We start from the raw sequence: 16,623 nt of genomic DNA on the forward strand, positions 1-16,623 counted from the left end.
GTATATGCAAAGTATATAAAAATGGTATTTGGGTTCCAGCATCTCAGTTCAAGCATTCCCCTCTTTGGAGACAGCTGTAGCATGCCTGGAGCCATCATCTGCTGACGCGCAAATATCCAGACACACACACAAAGTACAGTATGCAGCAAGGCAGGCAGATGGTCACCACCTGCCGGTGGAAGACTTTCCCAGTCTCCTCATTAGCGGTGAGTAATGCTCCACTGGGAAGGGAAGGGAAGGGGGAGGGAGAGACGGAGAGGGGCGTCCCAGTCCTCAGCTCAGTCCCTACGCACCGTCACGATTCTGCCATGCATACCTACCAGGAGTGGACATGACCTAGCATATATGTTGGCACGTATAGGTTTGTCTCTGTGAGAGGGGGTGAGTGACTGAGTGAATATGAGAGAGACCGAACCTGTATGTAAATGTGATGTGTCGGCTAAACTAGGGAAAAGGTTACATCACTCACTTTTTCGATCTCTTCTCTTTCCTCCCTGCTCTTTCCCTGTCTGCGCTGGTAAAAGACAGATAAGAGGGAAAAGTGATAGTGCGAGTCTCCAGGACACAGGGCACACAGTTCAGTTTCAGTTCAGTTATCTCCTGTTCTGCGGGGCCTGTGGTCGTGGCGGAGAGCACGTAGCACACAGCTCACACACTTGACTACTCTTAATACTCATGCGCTCACATTCACATACAAAACACATGTGGTGTTACACAGACAGGCAGAGACAGACAGACAGAGAGACAGACAGACAGACAGACAGACAGACAGACAATCACCTGGGTGGCAGGGGCCCACACAGGGCAGCACAGCAGTTGGTGAAGAGGTTGCCGTGGCTGTAGGGGTTATAGTTGTCCTTCCCTCGTTTAGAGGACCAGGAACCTTTTATCTAGTGGGGGCAAAACCACACACAGATTTGGAGCAGAGAAAAGAGACTGTTAGTCCTCATGTGTGTATGTGTTCATTTTTGTATGTGGCAAAGGTGGTCGAGTGCTCTACTTACGTCTTCGTTGGTGGTCTGATTGGAGCCAATTAAGTAGGTGTGGAAACCGGAAAGCCCCACTATGGACCAGACCGAGAAGAAGCAAACGACCACCTCTAGCACAGTGAGCAGCCAGTCAAGGAAGCACCTTTTAGCTTTTGCATTTTACAGCAGCAGTCGGTCTCACACTCACACACTCACACAAACCAACATTCCCAAAACACGGACTAGGCGAATAATAACATAACATTAAACACAAAAAGTTGCTTGACGCATACGTCCACACATTCATGCATACCAACATTACTCCTGATAAAAACGGCAATTCTTAAATCAAGTCTTAACATCAGTTAGTCAATGATACTTGCACATGCACAATCCATACATGATTAAAGAAACACAACAAGATGTCTAGGAGAGCTGGGATTCCTGGGTGAGAGAAGAGAAGCCACTGCACTGGCGAAGGCCAATCTGTTGTCAGAGGCAGCAAGCCCAGTCTCCGCCGAAGGAGAGAAAGATGGCAGCTAGAGCAGTTGCACAACAGTACAGGGTGCGCTAATCCACTGCCTGCAGATCAGAGCCAAGAGTGTGCACACACACATCCTCTCTCCCTTTTCTCAGAGATGGGCAAACACACAAATGCCACCATGTTAACATACATAAAGCACACGCCCACAAGCACACAGTGATTCAAAATAAGCACACAAACACCTCTACACAAGCCAAGCACATAGAAGAACCCACTTCCAGAGACGAGCACAGTAGCATGGCAGCATTCTGCTACTCAAACTATTTTAAATGAAGGACTAGTCAGCTGCTTCCATTGGCAATTGCTGAAGTTTAGTCTCAGTGTGGTGTTTTAATGGACATTAATGTGCAACACTAAAACCTCAAGCTCACAGTTTATGGCTTTAATAAAGATGGCCGTAAAAGCCTAGCAGACACAGCAGCCCTGGTCAGACCGGTGCGTGGCATTTACAGTGTGCCGTGTGAAGAGGCTGCATTAAACGCCAACACATACAATCACATACATTTAACTCTATGGTCACACCTGCGACACAGGAGGGAGATAAATGGGTGTTTCTAGCTTGTGTTTACCAGGTTACAGAACTAAACAGGTAGACTAGACACCATTGCTCATTTGTTTCAGCAACGTGTGTCACGCCACGGCACATTGGTAGTTGCCATATTGTGTCGCTCAGTATTTGCATAAAATAGACCTCTAGCCTATATTCACCCCGCCTAGTTGGCGATGTAACAGTTACTTCTTGACGCTGTAAATCGCCAACTCACTGAAAATGAACAGCAGCTGGTGGCTTAGTCCGTCCCCATGGCACTTGCGTGACCAAGGGGTGTGACAGGGAATGAGATTACGCCGTGTCTGCATTCACAGCCAGGCTTCCATATCACTTCAGATACTGGTGTGCTATCATTCCCTCCATTTTCCTCCATGTCAAGGACTTGCTGAAGATAACGTTATGTCAGAGACTATTTGAGGTGACAATCAGTGTGTGCAGTGCATGCAGCGTGTGAGATGATGTCATCCGCATGTCAACCCTTGAACCCTTCCACAAAAACATCCCACTCCACTTCACCCTGCTCTTACTTTCTTCAACACAAAACCCATCCAACGTCTTGTGTCCAGTCGGCCAGCTAATGAGGCAATATTTGAATATTTGAAATTCACCCAATCTTTATGCTGTAATGCTCACACAAGCAAATAAATACATTACGTTGCAGAAAAGCTCCGTGCACCTGATGACTACACAGGATATTATCACCACTTATCACACTTTACAGCCCTCAGTGTCATTCCTTTAGTTATGATGTGATGATGTTGGCTCATGTGCTTTATTAACGGTAGCGCTGGAATCTGGTTCGGACTTTTAAAATGCTCATTACTGTTACTGGATGTGGGAAAAAGCAAAAGGTTGACCTCTGGATTTAAGAATAAATGGCAGCGTAGTTCATATTTTGTGACTCATTGCTGAGAGAATATTGGAAGCCTGTATGAGCTCTGGCAAACACTGATTAAAAAAAATGGCAGCTGCAGCCCTGCACTGACAGACGACTAAAACCATAAGAAAGATGGATAGGAGAGAGAGAGAACCAAAAACGAAATGAGAAGAAGAGAGGAGGATGAAGGGAGTGATAAAGAGATGAGAGGGGCAGAAGATCAGAGGGATAAAGAAGGAAGAGAGCAGCAGAGCATTAGAGGCGGTGACAGGATGTCTGCGTGCCACATAAGCCGCACAGACCAACACCAGGGACTGCAGAGCAGTCATGCAACTCTGCACTGACGAGTGCGTTCACACTGAGCAGACATAGGGGCAGGGGAGGGATGGGGCATTCACAGGCACGCACACTCAGTCTGTCTGCTGAAGGATGTGTGTGTGTGTGTGTGTGTGTGTGTGTGTGTGTGTGTGTGTGTGTGTGTGTGTGAGGGGCTGTGTCAGGGAATTTCAGGGCTGTGGTGCTTCTACCATAACCTGTCATTTCAAAAGGGCACGACAGACCCTGGCATTTACCTCTGACTGATATACACATAGAGGGGAGATGTTGAAAGGTTCAAAACACAAAGGTTCAAAACAGATGTTAGAAGTACAGCCTCTCACATACATTTAAAAACACCACACACACACACACACACACACACACACACACACACACACACACACACACACACACACACACACACACACACACACACACACACACACACACCTAACCAAAAAGGATATCTGGCTGGACTGTCCTTGAGTGCGCTGAGAAACCCAATGCTATGAGACCCTGTGGAAATCATGATGAGGAAATAAAAGCAAAAGAGACAGAATGAAAAACATGAGCACATGTTAAAACCTTAATACCTTAACCCTCTCTCAAACAGCTCTGTAAGGCTCTCTGTAACTGCCTGTGGTAGCTGGCTCTGCAGGCACCTGCTGACAGACAGCGTGGTTGAGGCTGCCTGATGGGCCAGAGCTGGGACAGCCCAGCAATAAAGTTGGCGCTCACAGACCTGCCGACATGTGTGTTGCTGCTGTTCCAGGACCCCAGTGAAACATCGTCTGGGTGACCTGTGCTAGTGTTAGAGGTGTGCTAGAGGTCTACTCAGTGGCAGGCAGCCTGCGTGGTGGATCACTGGGGCAGGCGTGCTGAAAGTAGCATACAAATGTCTTAATGGCTCACTCCCATCCCAGAATATTATGGCGTTTACGAGACGGTGTTATCACAAGGGGCGGAGGAGATTAACTAAATGGCTTAAGCAAGTGCATGCCGTTAAAGGACTGCTAGAAATACGAGCGGGACGAGGCCCCTCGAATCAGGAGGTTGATGGCAGCACTATAAAAGGTGCGTTTCATGAGTGTGTTAACGACCAGATGGGGCAGCACAGGGATATGAAAGTCACAAAACAAACAAACTCCTGACACCCAGGGCCTCTTTGGCCTTTCTCTCACAAATTCTCTCTCTCTCTCTCTCTCTCTGAGGATGTCTGCTGCTGGTGTGTAGGGATTAGTGTGCTGTGTGCTGCGGTGCTGGTGTGAGATAATGCTTATTAACATCTGCAGAGCTCCCCAAACAAGCTGAATCAGCAGTCCTACGGAAACTAATGAAGCACAAACACCTTAATTACTGCCGCCACCCTGAAGGATGGAGACAGTGCCCGTGTCTCAGTGTGTGTGCTGGTTCTCTGTGCTGTTGTATTGATCTTCATGTCTGATCCTATCCATAATGACAAAGACATGTGGTCATAGATGTATTGTGCACACTCCTGTCAATTCTAATTAGCTCAGGTCATGTAAGTGCATCTGTTGCAGAAATCCTCTGCCTGGGCTTTGACTGGTGGAGGTTACGCTGACAGTGATGGATCTCCATCTTTAGAATGCCTCTACCTCTTGGCCTGCTCTTTGTGTGAGGGGCTCCCACTGCTCTTCTGTCAGCACTCTCCCTCCATCTGTCCCCCCTTTTCTCTCCTTCACTCTCTCCAGCTCTCTTCCTCCTCTTGCTGCCTCCATCATTCTCATGAGACACAGCAGATGATGGTCTGCTGCTTGCTTATGTTCTCTATGCCCGAAAGCACTGTGTGTGTGTGTGTGTGTGTGTGTGTAAGAATGACACACTCGGTGGGAGGCCACCCAAGTGAGAATGTGAAGTAAGTGTGGGTGGGCTACTCATGGGGGATGACGCGCGCGCGCGTGTGTGTGTGTGTGTGTGTGTGTGTGTGTGTGTGTGTGTGTGTGTGTGTGTGTGTGTGTGTGTGTGTGTGTGTGCTTCAGCAAAAGGTCTTAGATGGTGTGTATTTACTTACGGAGGATGACATGGGTGATGACAAAGGAGAAGATGAAAAGGGTGAGGAAGGAGAGCGAGAGGATGAACATGTAGAAGAAGCGGTAGTTTCTCCTCCCCACACAGTTGCCCACCCACGGACAGTGGTGGTCGAAGCGCTCTAGAGAGAGAGAGAGAGAGAGAGAGAGAGAGAGAGAGAGAGAGAGAGAGGACATGAAAGACTATTGAGACAGTGTAAGCTTGACAATGACTTCACATGTACCCATGATAGCCTCTTCCATCACCCCCCAGAAGAACAAAGCACACACACGCGCACACTTCTTTGATCTCATTTTGCAAAGGATCGAATTACTCATGTCCTACATGTTACATGTCCTAAAAACACTGCATATCGTGTAAGGTGTTGTAATGTTAATTTGGCAAAAGAGAGCAACACACGGGAAACACATACATTTAAATAAAGATACATATAAATAAAATACATACAAATAAAGATACATATAAATAAAGATAGCATAGGCCACAGGCGTGTAGTGTGAGAACTGCACAAGCGCTGAACCTCAATTCTGTTAGACACCAAAAAAGCCACACTGTGAAACCAGGAAACCTGAACACCAGGAAATGGAAAGTCCCCTTCTGAGTGCTGGCCTCATTAGCCTCTTTTCATTCGGCCTGTTTTAAAGGGGCAACCATTAGTGAGGATGGTGAAATGGCCATGTGCAGAGGAACTGATGGGAACCGCACTCAGGAGGCACCCCGTTAAAGTTCAATGGGGAACACGCGGGCGCCGGCTCAACGAGTCTCTTAAAATAACAGGGGAAATCACGTCAAACGGCGACTGACGTGCCACTGTGCACTCGCAACAGCTGAGTTTTATTTATTTTACAGGTTCTCCTGCTCTCCATAGGCCGGAAGGCTGAGCGCCGAGCGCCGCTGCCGTAACTTAACACAACAATGGAGCTCTGGGAATAATCATGTCTTCTGGGGTGAAGTCAAGAGGTTAGACATGCCTTCAGCATCAGGTTTAAAGTGTGCACCACATGCGCTGCAAAATATGGACGTATCGTTACAGAAAAATGGTGGTGTTATTGTTTTTAATTCCCAGATAGCAGAGGCGTCATCTTGCCATGACTGTCTTCTGATGACAGTATCTTGGCATGCATGACATTCCCCTGTTATTGCACAGCACTGAGAGCCAAGTGAACTGAGAGTATGGGGCTTTGTCCTCTTACATAATTTACACTGTCAGTTAAGTGTTTCTAAAATGGTACTAGACACAGACCCTAGCAGGAGACATGGTTGAGTTTAATGTTAATACGAAGCAACACTGAGCAAATCGAGGCGAAACAGGGTTTCAAAACAAAAAAGTAGCAGGAGACTTGAGAATGACTTCCTCATACAGTCACTGTAACCCATTGGAATGTTGTATTTCCTTCTGTGAGCACAAAACATCTTTGTGGTCTCGTACCTACACTGAGTCGTAAATGATCCCCCAACTGTCCAAACAACAGTCTACACTCAGGGACTCAGGGATCTATGAGCTCGTGTCATCCACTTGACAAGGTAACCAAAAAAATAGAAACAGTAAATACGCATAAAGGTTTTTTTTTTTTTTTTTTTTAAAGGAGCACACACACAGATGAAACACTTTCATCACACCACAAAGAAAAAAAAGCTCCTGTGTGTGTCACTTAACACTATCCCATGGGGCAAAGGGCACCCAATCACACAAAGACCAGCAGGAAGTGTTTAGGAGGTGGCAACGTGACCACATCTGGCAAAAGGGAGTGCAATACATCTGCAGTCCCCAAACCTCTAAGGCCTTGAATTGAACAAGCCTTCTCTACAGAACCATGGCCTGCTGAGGAAGAGGTTCAGTGCAAGTTCCTGCGAGAGCGGCCAAGCCTGACCGCAGTGATTAGTGATGCTGGTCTGGGACCGCTAAGCAAGCGTCTGGCTGTGGCTGACAAACGAGCCTCCAGATGTTGAAAGCCATTCCTCGTGAAATAAATAAAAATGAGAAATCTATTCCTGTCTGCCCCGGAGGCTTTGCAGCTTAATTACTCCCGCATTTCACATTCGCTCACCAGCCGCTCTCCGTTATCCAGAGATGCGTGCACGTCTGGCAAGCTCTGCGACAGGAGGGAGGGGACAGGGGAGAATGGTCTCGCAGACGAGCCACTAAATCACCTTCAAACTACTCGTCCACTGTCTGAACATCGGCGCGCAATAAAAAGTTCCACCGGAGCGGGCCAGAGAGCCAGCCCGGGGTCCAGATGCGAGATTACAGGCACGGGTGTAGTTATGGAATGACAGGGTGATGAGCGCTCTGGGAGCAGCACCCGAGACCAAGCCAGCAGCCTCAGCTTGGTGTGAGGCAGAGGAAGAAGAAGAGCTCAACCGCAAGTTTACTCCTCTTTGGCCAAAGAGTTGAGTCACTCAGGCCTCTTTCTGTCAGTACACAGGCTTGAAGGGCCTTTTCTAAGGAGTGTTTACGTTTACTGGATGCACACATACACTGTTGTGAGTTTAGTGTTCCATGACTTATTTGAGTACATAAAGAGTGATTTCTTCATGCAGAATGAGAAAAGTGTTGCCATCTAAAAGGTGTTCACCTAAGCCAAGGATGCACTCCACATCAACTTATTTAGAATCAATTCCACTAATATCACAATCCCCCCCCAAACATTAACACATTCAGCAAAGGCAATATTTAATTTCTATTTCATCACTGTATTTATCACTGCATACAGAACATAAGTTTACCATGACATACCTTTTCCACCTTTTTAAATCGCACGCACACACACACACACACACACACACACACACACACACACACACACACACACCCCCCCCCACTGGATCACTGAGGGACTCACCCACACAGTTGTCACACAGGCTGCAGTGGGACGCTCGAGGAGGCCTGAAGATCTTACAGGTGAAGCAGTACTTGAGCTTGACCGTCTGGCCATTGATGACCACTTCCCTGGTTCTGGGGGGCGGCCTGTAGCCAGTGGTGCCTGACCCGTTGGCCACGTCTGTGGGGAGGAGGGGGATGAAAAGAAGCAGGTGATTAGAAGAAGGGTGGTAGGGATGCCAAAGCCAAGCTGCAGGTCTCTGCAGGCCACGCACAATGATGCTCGTGGTCACAGAGTTCAACCAACCCTGTGTTCACGGGCACAGCAGGTGAAAAGACGGTTTTCAGTTCCCTCTGGACAATTTCATGCTCCCCTAGATTTCCCTAATAAGCAATTACCTATGGGAATGCCCCCTTGACCTTTACCTTCACGGCTACAAAAGATCTGATCAATGTAGAAGTTGGAACTGGAAAACATCTGGATTTACACGATACAGAGTTTTGGTGGACAACTGATATCAGGCCCTGTGTCATGTGCACTTTCTTGCCGTGTGTCCATAAAGCCAGGGACACCCCAAACCGATGACAAAGAACTAGTGGCGATGAGGGCTGACTGTTGCATTGCCTCGCGTGATGGCCAAAAAGTTGCACTTCAACACACCACAAAGACTACAGCCAACGACCAAATAGCACGTACGTTCTGCGCTTGCATGCGAGGAAAGAACTCTCCTTACCAAACCACAAACACAACAGTTTGTCTACCATTTTCACACCACTCTCGCTCACCACAGATGCATTCCTAATATAGCTCCTTCTAATTTAGAATATATCTGATAAGAAGTTGCAAATGGCACTGACTTTGTCAGCCCTTGGTCTTTTGGTTGTGGAAAAAGAAAGGAAGAGGCGGAGGAGAAAAATTAGGAGAAACTGCCCTAAATGGGTTCAATCATGGAGAGGCCTACTACAGCCGCAGTGTCAGGCACAGCCCCAAACCAGTGTGTCTAGAGCTGGAGATAAATCAAACCTGATTGAATTTTTTTCTGCTGAACCGCCAATCAGTGTGTTCTCTCTCACCGATGGGCTCTGCCGCCAATTCAACATACTCAATTGGACGAAAAGCTGCAGACAGGGGTCCGACTAGTGCCGACAGACTGCAAAAACTCAGCCATGGCCCGACATTGGCAGAGGGCCGACCAATGCCTTGTTACAAAGTTAATACAAATCAGCTCTATTGTGTTAATAGTGATCAATTATGACTTAGATGAAGTAAGTCTAAAGCGCAGTATGTCCATAGGGATGACATCCACTTCAAAAACGTGTACTCTTAAGCCTTCAATGTAATGAGTGGGCTGATGACACAACTGATTATGATGCAGAGCATGATGGCGAGGAGGAGGAGGAGGCTGAAGGTCACTCCAAAATGCTGGCCAGTGAATAAGAGGCTGGCTGTGGGTGTTCCATTATGCGTGATACTATTTGTGTGTGGGTGTGCGTCATTCTTTCAGCGTGTGTGGTGGTAAGGGTGAGGAGTATGTATGAAATCAGACGTTGAATATTACAGTCCACTGAGCGCGTGGGATTCCCTTCCCACTTTATCCGACATGACCATATACAACCCCAAATCAGAAAAAGTTGGTACGGTATGTTAAATTAAAATTAAAACTGAAAACAGTGATTTGTAAATTCTCTTGGACCTGTATTACATTGAAAACAATACAACAGCACATTATTTGATGTTTTACCTCTTGAATTTGATAGTTTTTTCAAAATAAACACTTAATTCAATTTTGATTCTTGCAACATATTTAAAAGAACAGAACACTCTTCGTCGGTCCCTGACCAAGACAGACGGCTCATTTCACCTGGTCCCCGGGCGCTTAAAAAAAAAAAAAAAGCTGCCCACTGCTCCTGGGGTCCTGGAGGAAGGACAGTCCGGGATGGGATAAATGCAGAAGCTAAATTCACAAACGACCTCAGGCCTGCGTGTGTGTGTGTGTGTGTGTGTCCTGTGTCGCCTCCATGTATTCACGTGTGTTGCAGTGTGCGGTGTGTCGCTTGTGCGATTAAAGTCTGACAATTATTATATTATTAAATTAAATAAAAAAAGTTGGGACAGTAAAGCATTTATGACTTTGTAATGTTGCCATTCCTTTTCACAAACCCTTTAAAGACGTTTAGGGACTGAAGACAGCAAGTGAGGAAGCGTTTCAGGTGTAACTTTGTCCCATTCTTCCTGTGAACAAGTCTTAAGGTGTGCAACGGTGAGGGGTCTTTGTTGTCGCATTTTGTGTTTCAAAATGCGCCACACATTCTCTATTGGGGACAAGTCAGGACTGCAGGCAGGCCAGTCTAGCACCCGCACACTCTTCTTCCTCAGCCATGCATTTGAAATGTGTGCGGAATGTGGTTTTGCATTGTTTTGTTGAAATATGCATGGGCGTCCCTGGAAAGGATGTGGTCTTGAAGGCAGCATATGTTGCTATCATAGAAGTGTAAGTTAACTTTGCCAAGGGCACTGACACAACCCTATACCATGATAGACCCTGGCTTTTGGACTTGTTGCTGTTAACAGTCTGGATGGTCCTTCTCTTCTTTGGTCCGGATGACACGGCGTCCATTTCTTCCAAAAAAAATCCCTGAAACACTAATTCGTCTGACCACAATACACGTTTCCACTGTGTGATGGTTCATCCCAGATGCCTCAGGGCCCAGAGAAGTCGACTGCGCTTCTGGACACGGTTAACATAATGCTTCCTTTTGGCACAGTAAAGTTTTTGGTATTTGTGGATGTAACTACGTATTGTAGTGCTTGACAAAGGTTTGCCAAAGTAATCCTGAGCCCATTTGGTTACATCACTTATAGATAAATGACGGTTCTTGATGCAGTGCCTTCTGAGGGATCGGAGATCACGGTTATTCAGATTAGGCTTGCGCCCTGGCCCTTTACGCACTGAAATTCCTCCAGATTCCTTGAATCTTTTAATTATGTTATGGACCGTGGTTTTTAAACATTTTAATTATTTGCTCACGCATTTGTTGGCAAACTGGCAATCCTCTGCCCATCTTTGCTCTTAAAGGACTAGGCCTTTCCTGGATGCTGCTTTTGTACCAAATCATGATTACAATGACCTGTTGACATCACTAGTTTCAAATCCCAACTTTTTTTGGAATGTGTTGCAAGCCTGAATGTCAGGAATGGATGTATATTTACAAATCAAATGAAATTGACCAGACAAGACATGAAATATCTTGTGTTCATACTGTCTGCAATGAAATACAAGTCAAGGTAAATGTATAAATCACTGTTTACTGATTTTATTTGCATTTTCCATACCGTCCCAACTTTTTCTGATTTGGGGTTGTAGGTTTTTCTCTCTTTTCTCAGTTGTGTCTTCCCAGCTCAATGTTCTCACACCTAGCGCTCGCTCTCATTCTCTGCCATACCACAGCTTCTGCTGAGCCACACCTTAGGCTGGTGAGTGAGTGGGAGGAGAGTCTATAGAGATTTCCACCGGCAATGAGAAGCCATAGGAGAGAAGAGGAGAAACAGGACAAGGCTGCTTACAGTGATTTTAAATACCAAGGGACCAGTACAAGCGTACACACACACACACACACACACACACACACACACACACACACACACACACACACACACACACACACACACACACACACACACACACACACACACACACACACACACACACCACACATATATATTTCCTAACTATAAATGGAAGATAATAGTAGTAGCAATAGCAGATGGTAAATAGACTGCATGTTGTACTATGTTTTTATAATCAACCGAGTATTCAAATCGCTATACTGCATGTCATGTTATATCCTGCCTGCTGGGAGCAGGTGAGGGTTTAGTGTGTAGTGCAACCAGTCAGGAACAGCCAGAACTGCACTGGGAACCCTCTCATTGCCAAATGCCAATCCCTGAAGCACTGTTGCCCTTTGAGTGCTGTGTGCTCCGCCACTTGGTGTAATCTCTGTTATTACTCCACACTCCATTTGTTTGGAACCAAAACAGATAGAAAAGTAGCGATACCTGAATAAGAGGCATGTTTTGCATTATACGTTTTTTTTTACATTCATTTGTAATTTTGCTGATTTGTAATCAATACAAATTAATTTACTATAATTCATCCAATTTTTGTCACCTCCGAGTTAAAAAAACTTGAGTTTCTCTGTTTCTTTCGTGTCATATGCCACTGTAAATGCACTTATGCACTCTTTATGTGAAGCTGTTTAAAAGATTTGCAATGGCACTCGCACAATATCTCTCTCTCTCTATGAGACATTCACACTGTTGGCTCACAAGCTTCCATCCAAACGCAGTGAAGCACATTAAAGAGATCCCAGTGGCTGAGCACAGGGTGCCAACTGGCTTTAGCTGTGATAATATATGACATGAACCTCACCAGCTTCCCTAGGCAGAGGCATGCAGCCGCACAGACATGAGCAGTTAAATGTCTGAATGGCTGAGCCCATTCCAATCAAAAAGCCATAAAACAACTCCAGTGGTCTTTGAAGGGCTTTTTTACAAATCTCATGTACCATGCAGAGGAGAGTGAGGACAATAAACGATTTTTGTGCTGAGAGTCCCTTTATGAAGCGTCAGCTCTGTGCAAATTTTATTATGCTGCAAGTTAGCGAAGCATTCATTTTTATTAGGAGATATAATACGAGATGGGGAGAGAGAGAGTCAGAGCCAGTCAATAGGACAGCACTGAAATGTGCTGTTTGGTGAACTGGTCCGTGATGAAACACAAGCGATTGTTACTGTACGTTGCACGGTTGCACCAGAGGAACTTTCAATGTCAGCCAAGAGCTGTGCTGTCTACCCAGTGGGCGGCAAAGAGAAACTAATTGCCTTCCTGCAGTGGCGGGGCGGAGCTGGGCACCGGACGCTTGAGACAGACGGAGATGCAGCTCCACCCACGGCCACAGAAATGCTGAGTTATGGGAGAACCCCAGTTTCAGAAAACAAGCCAGAAAAGAGAAGGGAATAGGGGGTAACTGGGGTAATAGAGGTAATGGGGATCAGGGAGACTTGTTGACTACTAGACTTGCTAGACTCAGTCTAGGGCCGTTCTGGAAGAAGGTCCTGCCTGATCAAGACTGAAAGGCCAAAACATTGCAATAAATAAAACTTTCTAGAGGGCATTCAAATAAAAATGTGCTGACATTCTCTTGAACTTTCGCAAGGAGCCAATCCCTTTACTATGTATGTGATGTATCCATTTCTGTATCCCACGTGACAGCTGAGGTCACATGTGTGGCCTGAGAAGTCAGATAGTTGGGGTTCCCTGAGGAGACGGGCCATGCGACCTTGTCAGGCTTCATCTAGTGTGTTCATGTATTAGCCCTTTCTGCTTAGGAGTTAGAAAAGGTGTTGTCCCCTCTGTCTGATAAGCAGTGAATCGCTCTCCCTCTCTCTCGCTCTCTCAGCCCTCCTCTCTCTCCTCTGGATTATTGGTGGGAGGTCACAGCATTCTCAGCAGAGGATTCCGCAGTGTCATGGCTCACCAAGCTGGGCCCCCACCCCCAGACATTAGTAACTATGACTACCATGCTCCCTGGCTCCAGTGGCAAGTCACTCTGGATAACTCTGACATCTGACATTAGCCAAAGGGGTTGCTGCACACAGAGAGAGCGGGCTTGCGTTGGGGGGGGGGGGGTTGTGGAGTGAGTGCTGAACACTGATGGAGGGGCCTCGCTGCTGCTGCTGCTGCTACTACTCCTCAACGGCTGAAAACATGAAGCATGAAGGCAGGCGGGGAGCATCATTCTCCAGACTGTCAGGGTGTGGGTGCTCACGAGCGGAGGGAGACAGCGAGAGGGAGATGGGGACAGTGGTGATGATGGCGGGGGAAGCATCTGACAACAGGAGCTTTACTCTTATCTGTCTGGTTATGACTACAGCTTTCTTGTTTTAACACAACCAGTGGCAATTACAGTCATCGCGCTTTTCAGCTGCATCAATTCTGTCTCTACAATCATCTCCAAGTGTGGACAATAAAACATTTCAGGAGGCAGCAATCATTTTCTCACAAAGGGAGCCAAGAAATTACAGAAAAGATGACTAAAAAAAAGAGAAAAAAAGGATACAAAGGAAGAGAAAACAGCAGGATGCCTTGTTTGAAAATGCAGCAGCAAGCGCGCGCGCGTGTGTGTGTGTGTGTGTGTGTGAGAGAGAGCAGGAGTTTGGATGCATGCGTGTGTACGTGCAGTTACGCAACCATAGCCATGGACACTGAGCACTTCCGCAGGGAGATACATGCCTCTCTTTCAAGGACACACTTCCCTGAGCAGCAGCCGACACAGCGGTGGGTTTCCTGATGGTGACAAAGCCACCAGGGCCCCACCGCTCCCCCCAAATGACCCACCCTTTACCTATCCCCAGACCCACACCCCCCTGATAACTTCCTGCCTCTGAGTGGCATGTAGTAGTGGTGTCTGCCGTTAACCTCAGAGATTCTTGTGCTTACCACACTGTGGGTCCTAATTTCATAGGGCAACGAGCTGAGGGCTACATGTGTGACGCAATTAAAGTCTGCAAATGGTGCAATATCCTAGGAAGCGCTCAAGAGGAGTCGTTATTTGCATGTATGCACTCATAGGACACTAGGGTAGTGGGAAGCCTTTGTGGGACAGGCATGACATTGAAGGAAATGTATTGTCTACCTGGCTCATCTCTCTGTAATAATTAGGTTGCATTCTAAATTTACAATGAAATGTTATACAGAACAGTCAGTAAGTATGTAAGACAAGTAAGTCAGTAAGTAGGTCAAGTAAGGGATACTGGACAACACAGCGCAATTAAGTCCCACCCACACTGGAGGGGAAAACAACTAATTGCTCTCCGTTGCTTTGTATTGAGCGAAGGTGCCCCCTTGTCACTTTCATCTGCTTACAAAAAACTTAAACATGCCTAAAAGCTGCTGTGTGACAGGATGCACTACCAACAAGATGAAGAACCCAGAGCTAAAGAATGTTTTTTTAGAAGCTGCTGAACGCTAGTTATCGTACAGGCTAGAAAACTTCTGGTAAAGCTTAGTGGTGATTAAGTGCCGATGTGCCGATGAATGATAGACCACTGGCTTATTTTATTCACTGTCCGTGCGGTGTTGAACGTAGTTGCATAACCCACGTAACCATTTGGTAACTTATTTTGTTTAGTTAAATGATCAATCAATTTAGTAACTGAGTGGTGAATGATATGCGGTCAAAATGTAAAGAAATGAGATGTGCCCACCAGGTGTTGAAAACCAAGATGCAAGTGTCAGAACAGCATCTTCAAAATGTCCATGCAACGCCTAGCTTTTTAATCAATCAGACACGCCCAAATGAGGTACCGGTCCGCCATCAAAGGTGCTTAGGTCTGTGCGCATGTCATGAGATTATCGAATGAATGGGCCCTAGTAATCAAAATAGCTTTACACAATGTCCTTCTGTGTTGCATGCAAGAACCCATGGTGCTCATCTATCAAATTAGGGCCCATTGTCATACTTCCACTGTAAGTCTACACGTCAGGCTGAATACAATTAAGAGGATGCTTGCTTGGGTGTGTGTGTGTGGAGGGGGGCGGGGGTGGGGGGTGGTTCACTGAATGCATTCCAAAAGGGGCAATAGCAGAGGGGAGGATGCAAGAATCTTATCGCCACATCTGCCATGGAAAGCGGATTAATTTCACACTACAGGGCTTAAGGCGACCCTTAAGGTTTTGGAATGTATGGTTTTGTCTGGCTTTTGCATGATTCCAAAGCACTATGTGCAGAGGACCGTTCATCTAGCATTAGCTCGCCATCAGTGCACTGCGAATAGTCTGTGGACTGTAACACAACATTGAGCAGTCACAACATTATCCTCATCTAAATAACAACGATGGACAAAAACACTTTGTTTGAATATCTACAGTAAAGGAAGCAATGATTAAGAATTTAGTAAAAACTCCACTTCATCGGTTACAGACGAATAACTGTTAAGACCTACACAACGGCAAAATAAAAGTTTATATCATTTTAGGTATAGTTTCCACTCACGACGCATCTGTATACGAGTAAGCCTTAGATTGGATCCTCCAGTTAGCCAAGCTTGAAGATGGCCCCACTGTCTCTTGCTCAGTGTGAAGGGGAGCAATATGCTAGTCTGGCTGGGTCAAACAGACGAGACATTCCAGCATCAGTGGCTGATTAGCCATTTAACATTGATTGTCAGACAGAAATAGCAGAATTCAGAAAGAGTGTCTTAACAAGGGAGGTCTGTGTGTGTGTGTGTGTGTGTGTGTGTGTGTGTGTGTGTGTGTCAATATGATTAAAGGTGCTGAGGTTCAGCATGGACCCACTGACCAAGCAGATTTATAATAACCACGACTCATTATTGGAAAACACGGATATCAGCTGCCCTTTCATCTAAAGAGAGGCCAACAGCTCATGATCACGTAGTTCATGAATGATAATGCAGTAATCTTGCCACCTGCTACA

At 46.2% G+C, this 16,623-nt stretch overlaps 1 protein-coding gene across 2 annotated transcripts in view; it reads right to left on the reverse strand.

Moving 5' to 3' along the window:
* LOC105897223 (palmitoyltransferase ZDHHC14) overlaps window positions 1–16,623 on the reverse strand; it is a 51,920-nt gene that overhangs the window by 7,961 nt on the left and 27,336 nt on the right. For both annotated transcript variants that reach the window (XM_031579871.2, XM_012824132.3), the window contains exons 4-8: window positions 8,150–8,308; window positions 5,290–5,427; window positions 3,725–3,773; window positions 1,005–1,107; window positions 781–890 (exon numbers count right to left, since the gene is read on the reverse strand). In XM_031579871.2, the coding sequence (XP_031435731.1) occupies window positions 781–890; window positions 1,005–1,107; window positions 3,725–3,773; window positions 5,290–5,427; window positions 8,150–8,308 (559 nt within the window). The remainder of the gene's footprint in view (window positions 1–780; window positions 891–1,004; window positions 1,108–3,724; window positions 3,774–5,289; window positions 5,428–8,149; window positions 8,309–16,623) is intronic.

The sequence above is a fragment of the Clupea harengus genome, chromosome 14 (genome assembly GCF_900700415.2).
Source record: "Clupea harengus chromosome 14, Ch_v2.0.2, whole genome shotgun sequence".
Lineage (NCBI taxonomy): Eukaryota > Metazoa > Chordata > Actinopteri > Clupeiformes > Clupeidae > Clupea > Clupea harengus.